Source organism: Oncorhynchus tshawytscha, linkage group LG24 (genome assembly GCF_018296145.1).
Source record: "Oncorhynchus tshawytscha isolate Ot180627B linkage group LG24, Otsh_v2.0, whole genome shotgun sequence".
Classification (NCBI taxonomy): domain Eukaryota; kingdom Metazoa; phylum Chordata; class Actinopteri; order Salmoniformes; family Salmonidae; genus Oncorhynchus; species Oncorhynchus tshawytscha.
Window position 1 is genome coordinate 28,408,935 of NC_056452.1, and position 7,694 is coordinate 28,416,628.

Genomic DNA, 7,694 nt, shown 5'->3' on the forward strand with positions numbered 1-7,694 from the left:
GATAGACCAGGTGAATCCAGGTCAAAGCTATGATCCCTTCTTGATGTCACTTCAATCAGTGTAGATGAAGGGGAGGAGAAGGATGTTTAAGCCTTGAGACAATTGAGACATGGATTGTGTATGTGTGCCATTTGGAGGGTGAATGGGCAAGACAAACAAGATTTAAGTGCCTTTGAATGGGGTATGGTAGTAGTTTGTTTATCCTTTCCTTAACTAGGCAAGTAAGCTAAGAACAAATTCTTATTTACAATGACGGCCTACCCTGGCCAAACCCGGACGATGCTGGGTCAATGGTGCTCCACCCTATGGGACATGGCGATGTAGTTCATTATGCCCCGTAAATTCAAGGTATGCGCCATCCGTTACACGATGGAGCCTATAACCGCAAGGGGGCGCTGTTAAATAACACTATTTCGTGGATGGTCTCTATTGAAATGAATGATATCCGACGCAACGGACCACTCAGATGTAAATGGGGCTCGAGTCTAAACAATTACAATCGTCTTCTGGATTTCGACGGCTACATTTTGATTGGATGATATATTTTAAGAACCCTCCCCCTCACATGCCCTTAAAAAGGGGTGCTGCGTGTATTGTTTACTGTTTTCAGAGTCGATGAAGGCATTATACAACTGCTCTGCTTGAACTCTACGGGGGAAAAAGGGAAGTTGTGGCCATGTCCACCTACAGTCTAAGGTAAACATTTACTGTATCAAGTTGTGGCCATGTCCACCTACAGTCTAAGGTAAACATTTACTGTATCAAGTTGTGGCCATGTCCACCTACAGTCTAAGGGAAACATTTACTGTATCAAGTTGTGGCCGACAATCTGTCAACACAAACACGTCATACATCATCATATTTTGATGGGGTTTGAATCATTTAATGAGTGATTTCTCAGGCATCCTCACTCACTGTTGCTCGTAAGGCACTAGTGGGCATGTTTGGAGCTCCGCAGCAAGCAAGGCATTTGATTGGTTTGATGTGTTGCGAGATGTCACTAGTTTCCACCCCTTTGTAGCTACGTTCTGACATGGACTTCACCAGGCTTTCTGAATAGGGAAGCCTGGTTCCTGGGCCATTAATTAATGTATTTCTGAGCTGAGTTTTATACCTCAAAGCAGGATCAAAAGATAAACTTGAAACGGGCCTGGTCTCATTTACTCAACAACCAAAAAAGCCAGTTCTAAGTTTAGTTTCCTCAATGAACCAGAGAATCAATAGTTATTTCTGGTTGTTCATCAACTAACTCATTGATCCTGCTGTGTAGTATTCCCATCTGGGCACAACAATGACAACACAGTGAGACAAAGCCCCTTAGAAGGACCCTTAGACCAGAACACTCCCAATAATGATACTAATCTCTAATCTGAGACCCGGTGTGAAACCAGACAGCCTAAAGCTTCTTCCAGACACAACAGGCTATGGTTAATAAGGACAATGTTACTGAATGGAGCTACGAAAGGTCCCTGGTTGAAATCCCTGGGTCGACCAGGTGAAAAAAAAATCTGTCGGCGTGCCCTTGAGCAAGGCACTTTGCTCCTGTAAACCACTCTGGATAAGAGCGTCTGTTCATTGACATAAGTGTGATCGTGTATGTTTTGATTATCCAAGTAATATCTTATGTTGCTATGGTTATCGTCTGGCTCTCCAGGTTCAGGAAGCAAGTCTCCTCTGAGAATAAATCGTAGCGAAGACTGGTGGCAAATAGCCAAGGTATCCAATCCTAGATGCCATTGCCTGCCGTTGTGTCCTTGAGGAAGGCACTTAACCCCCCACAGCAACAGCTCCCTGGTTGCCCAAAGTGACAGCCCCACCCCCAAACCCCCCTGCACCTCTCCCAAAACGTTAATGTATATGTGTCTTTCTGAGGGGCTTTGGCTAAAAGCGGAAGTCAAATTTCGATTGGATCTTGGGTACAATTGACCGATAAAGTGATCTTATTCTTACACCAGTTCCCTACCCATCCTTGCCTTGCAGCGAGATGATGTCATCGTACAACAACCATGCTCGCCATGGATACGGGACAACACACAAAGGCTCGATAAGAACGCCTCGAGCCAGTGATAACATATACAGTAGAAATAGAATCTGTTGAACTGGGTGTCAAAATGTTTTTTTGCTTTAAAAAAATAAAATCTATGTTTGCATCTCTATGTGACGTTGGGAATAAATGATCCCTGTGCCTGCAATGGTCCTGAATGTCCAAAATACTACATGAAGAAGCCTGCTACCTCCTACATGAAGAGGCCTGTTACCTCCTACATGAAGAAGCCTGTTACCTCCTACATGAAGAGGCCTGTTACCTCCTACATGAAGAGGCCTGTTACCTCCTACATGAAGAGGCCTGTTACCTCCTACATGAAGAGGCCTGTTACCTCCTACATGAAGAGGCCTGCTACCTCCTACATGAAGAGCCCTGCTACCTCCTACATGAAGAGGTCTGCTACCTCCTACATGAAGAGCCCTGCTACCTCCTACATGAAGAGGTCTGCTACCTCCTACATGAAGAGGCCTGCTACCTCCTACATGAAGAGGCCTGCTACCTCCTACATGAAGAAGCCTGCTACCTCCTACATGAAGAAGCCTGCTACCTCCTACATGAAGAAGCCTGCTACCTCCTACATGAAGAGGCCTGCTACCTCATGCTACATGAAGAACGCTGTTATCTTCTACACAAAGAAGCCTGCTACCAGGCTATAAAGGAAACAACAGATCTGGGACCAGGCTGTAGGAGGAGACAACAGATCTGGGACCAGGCTATAGAAGGAGACAACAGATCTGGGACCAGGCTGTAGGAGGAGACAACAGATCTGGGACCAGGCTATAGAATGAGACAACAGATCTGGGACGAGGCTATAGAAGGAGACAACAAATCTGGGACCAGGCTATAGAAGGAGACAACAAATCTGGGACCAGGCTATAGAAGGAGACAACAGATCTGGGACCAGGCTAGTGACCAGCTCCTACATATAGCTACAAGCCAAGTGCACCGTACTTATATAAATGATGCATCAGAAACAGTTGCATAACTGAAAACACGAGCATCCTGAACCCCAAAGCCATGTTACTAATGGTTGAGAGAGCAGAGCACACTTCTTTGACATCCCGAGCAAGGCAACTCTGTCCTGGCTGGAAGAGACTACTGTGGCCTATAAGCCAGGGTTCCCCAACTAGCGGCCCGCGTTCTGAATTTGGCCTGAGTTGGTTTTATTTGCCCCCCTCCCTCCCCTAAGTTAGTAAATCTGTCCCCATGTATTCCACACACATAATAGAGAGACGTGATAGGATACGAAAGGTAAACAAGGTATGAAATTATTATGTATTAGTCAGATATTATATCTGTTTTGGGGTTATTGGGTCAATTTGCAGTCAACAGATCTGGGACCAGGCTATAGAAGGAGACAACAGATCTGGGACCAGGCTATAGAAGGAGACAACAGATCTGGGACCAGGCTATAGAAGGAGACAACAGATCTGGGACCAGGCTATAGAATGAGACAACAGATCTGGGACCAGGCTATAGAAGGAGACAACAGATCTGGGACCAGGCTATAGAAGGAGACAACAGATCTGGGACCAGGCTATAGAAGGAGATAACAGATCTGGGACCAGGCTATAGAAGGAGACAACAGATCTGGGACGAGGCTATAGAATGAGACAACAGATCTGGGACCAGGCTATAGAATGAGACAACAGATCTGGGATCCAGGCTATAGAAGGAGACAACAGATCTGGGACCAGAGGCTAGGCTATAGAAGGAGACAACAGATCTGAGACCAGGCTATAGAAGGAAATAACAAATCTGGGACCAGGCTATAGAAGGAGACAACAGATCTGGGACCAGGCTATAGAAGGAGACAACAGATCTGGGACCAGGCTATAGAATGAGACAACAGATCTGGGACCAGGCTATAGAAGGAGATAACCATCCGCTCAAGGAAAACATCGGCCTGTGACTGAATCTAGTAGATGTTGTAAGCATTCACTTCGCCTAAACCATCAACTAGCAATAGCTTCTTGCCTCAGTGGCTACTGTATTACACCTGGATAATCAAGCAGTTGAGAAAATGTCATATTATCATCTGGCCTCACACACAGAGAGCTCAACACACAGAGGTACTGATAACAGTCTCACCTCACAGACCTCTCCCACAGACCTCTCTACAGATGTCTCCAAAGAGCTGTCACACAGAGCTCTCACACAGAGCTCTCAACTCTGCTTAGGCTAGCTCCCCTGTCACTAAGCCTGGTCCATGTTCTCCTGTGCTCCTGAGATATAAATAACTCTCTCTCCCACACTCTTCCTTTCCTCTCTCAGACACAGCGACTCGTTCTATTTCAACACAGTCCCCAGCTCTCCCTCTCTCTCTCTCTGTCTCTCTCTCTCTGTCTCTCCCTCTCTCTCTCTCTCTCTCTCTCTCTCTCTCTCTCTCTCTCTCTCTCTCTCTGTCTCTCTCTCTCTCTCTCTCTCTCTCTCTCTCTCTCTCTCTCTCTCTGTCTCTCTGTCTCTCTGTCTCTGTCTCTCTCTCTCTCTCTCTGTCTCTCTCTCTCTCTCCCTCTCTCTCTCTCTCTCTCTCTGTCTCTCTCTCTCTCTCTCTCTCTCTCTCTCTCTCTCTCTCTCCTCTCTCTCTCTCTCTCTCTCTGTCTCTCTCTCTCTCTCTCTCTCTCTCTCTCTCTCTCTCTCTCTCTCTCTCTCTCTCTCTCTCTCTCTCTCTCTCTCTCTCTCTCTCTCTCTCTCTCTCTCTCTCTCTCTCTCTCTCTCTCTCTCTCTCTCTCTCTCTCTCTCTCTCTCTCTCTCTCTCTCTCTCTCTCTCTCTGTCTCTCTCTCTCTCTCCTCTCTCTCTCTCTCTCTCTCTCTCTCTCTCTCTCTCTCTCTCTCTCTCTCTCTCTCTCTCTCTCTGTCTCTCTCTCTCTCTCTCTCTCTCTCTCTCTCTGTCTTTTTTCTTTTCTCTTTCTCTCTGTGTTTTTCTCTCTCTCTCTCTCTGTGTTTTCTCTTCTCTCTCTCTCTCTCTCTCTCTCTCTCTCTCTCTCTCTCTCTCTCTCTCTCTCTCTCTCTCTCTCAATCTCTCAATCTCTCTCTCTCTCTCTCTCTCTATCTCTCCCTCCCTCCCTGCTCTCCTTCTTCTAACAAAACCTGTCCATCTCATCCTTTAGAAAGCATCCCATGCCTCTATCCAGTCATCCAGCCTAGAGTAGCGTTGTTTAAACACCACAGTGTTGGGATGTGTGTTGAAACCTCTCTATAGCAGAACTTCTGATCATTTTCTTGCCTTTTTAACATAATATTAAATTAATATTAAATACATATGTCATCAGCGAAAACAAAATGCACTGTTAAATGTTTTGTTCACAGAATATGAACACACTGAGAAACGTGAACACACTGAGAAACATGAACACACTGAGAAACATGAACACACTGAGAAACATGAACACACTGAGAAACATGAACACACTGAGAAACATGAACACACTGAGAAACATGAACACACTGAGAAACATGAACACACTGAGAAACGTGAACACACTGAGAAACATGAACACACTGAGAAACATGAACACACTGAGAAACATGAACACACTGAGAAACATGAACACACTGAGAAACATGAACACACTGAGAAACATGAACACACTGAGAAACATGAACACACTGAGAAACATTGAGAAACATGAACACACTGAGAAACATTGAGAAAGATGAACACACTGAGAAACATGAACACACACACACAATTGTACAGGCACGCTGCCGTCCGTGGTCTCATCCTCATTTCCATACAAAGCAAAACATCTCTCCCCCTCTCTCTCTCTCTCTCTCTCTCTCCCTCTCCCTCTCTCCTCTCTCCCTCTCTCCCTCTCTCCCTCTCTACATCAAGTGTTTAGATAACGTAAGGATATGGGGCACAAAGCCCTTCTCTGTTTCTCAATACCCAGCATGCACAGAGGAGGTCCACAACAAACACAACAGCAGTAACAATATCATCATATTCCAGACATAGTTCCTGTCTCTCCAGACCGGATCGGACCAGGCAACAGAACTCACGTGCATGGATATCCACACAACCAGAACAAACAAGACAGAGCATCAGGGCACACAGCTCAGTCCAATCGGAACCCAGAACCACAAACTCGGAACACAGAACTCAGAACCCCAAACTCGGAACACAGAACCACCAACTCGGAACACAGAACTCAGAACCCCAAACTCGGATTCAGAACCCCAAACTCGGAAGACAGTACTCAGGTATCAGAACTCACATGGTCTCTGTGTGCTCCTTGGTTAGACTGGGGGCCTGTCCATCTTCCAGGGACTGCTCAGCTCCCATTCTCCTCCACTGCTAGGTCTGCCCCCCCCTGTCCTGCTCCTGATGCTCCCCCAACACCCTCCACATCCAGCTGTTCCCCCTCCTCCTCCTTCTGGGCCGGAGGGAGAGTGTGTCGGGGACTGTGAGCGTGTAGCAGCCGATGAGATCCGTGGTGTGTTTTACCTTGCTGCACTGCGGTGGAGGAGAGGAGCAGACGCTCGCATCCGGAGGACAGACTTAGGACTGTCCAGTTTCTTCTTTCATTCAATCCACAGCATCCTTGTTTTATCTGTCGCTCTCTCTCTCTCTCTGTCTCTCTCTCTCTCTCTCTCTGTCTCTCTCTCTCTCTCTCTCTCGTTGCTTCTCACTCTCTCTGTTGTTATGGTTCCTTTTCTCACAGCTTCTCCTCTAGTCTCGCTGTCATTCTCCGTCTGCGTATCTGTCTACATCACAGACTGTCTCTGTCTGGCCATACGATTACAACACCGTAGCGTAGAGTGATGCAGTAGATAGAGTGAGATAAAAATCCCCCAAAAACACAAACAAAAAATGGATGACAGGAATAAAATTATATTCTCTCTGTCTGTCTCGCTGAAGCGCCTGGTTTGGTTGGTAGCTTGATGATGTCACTGAAAATGCTGTGTAGCTGCTGCTCTGCCTCCTCCTCCTCTCCTCCCCTCCCCTCCCCTCTCTCTCTCTCTCTCTCTCTGCCTCCTCCTCCCCACTCTCTCTCTGTCTCTCTCTCTCTCTCTCTCTCTGTCTCTCTCTCTCTCTCTCTGCCTCCTCCTCCCCTCTCTCTCTCTCTGTCTCTCTCTCTCTCTGCCTCCTCCTCCCCTCTCACTGTGTCTCTCTCTCTCTGTATCTCTCTCTCTCTGTCTCTCTGCCTCCTCCTTCCCTCCCTCTCTCTGTCTCTCGCTCTCTCTGCCTCCTCCTCCCCTCTCTCTCTCTGTCTCTCTCTGTCTCTTTCTCTGCCTCCTCCTCCCCTCCCTCTCTCTGTCTCTCTCTCTCTCTGTCTCTCTCGCTCTCCTCAGCTCCCCCTGTGAGACCAGATGCCTTTAAAAAGGCGAGCAGTTTTTTACCATATGCTGCTCCGACGGTGCACGGGCAGACTAACAGCAGAGACTAACAGCAGAGACTAACAGCAGAGACTAACAGCAGAGACAAACAGCAGAGACTAACAGCAGTGACTAACAGCAGAGACTAACAGCAGAGACTAACAGCAGAGACTAACAGCAGAGACTAACAGCAGACTAACAGCAGAGACTAACAGCAGAGACTAACAGCAGAGACTAACAGCAGAGACTAACAGCAGAGACAAACAGCAGAGACTAACAGCAGTGACTAACAGCAGAGACTAACAGCAGAGACTAACAGCAGAGACTA

At 47.0% G+C, this 7,694-nt stretch overlaps 1 protein-coding gene across 1 annotated transcript in view; it reads right to left on the reverse strand.

Annotated features, from left to right (window-relative positions):
- The window catches only part of tacc2 (transforming, acidic coiled-coil containing protein 2), a 77,138-nt gene extending 70,150 nt beyond the window's left edge, over positions 1-6,988 (reverse strand). Inside the window, exon 1 of the mRNA XM_042305624.1 lies at positions 6,265-6,988. Coding sequence (XP_042161558.1) covers positions 6,265-6,332 — 68 coding nt within the window. The 5' untranslated portion in view covers positions 6,333-6,988. The remainder of the gene's footprint in view (positions 1-6,264) is intronic.
- Between the last annotated feature and the right edge of the window lie 706 nt (positions 6,989-7,694).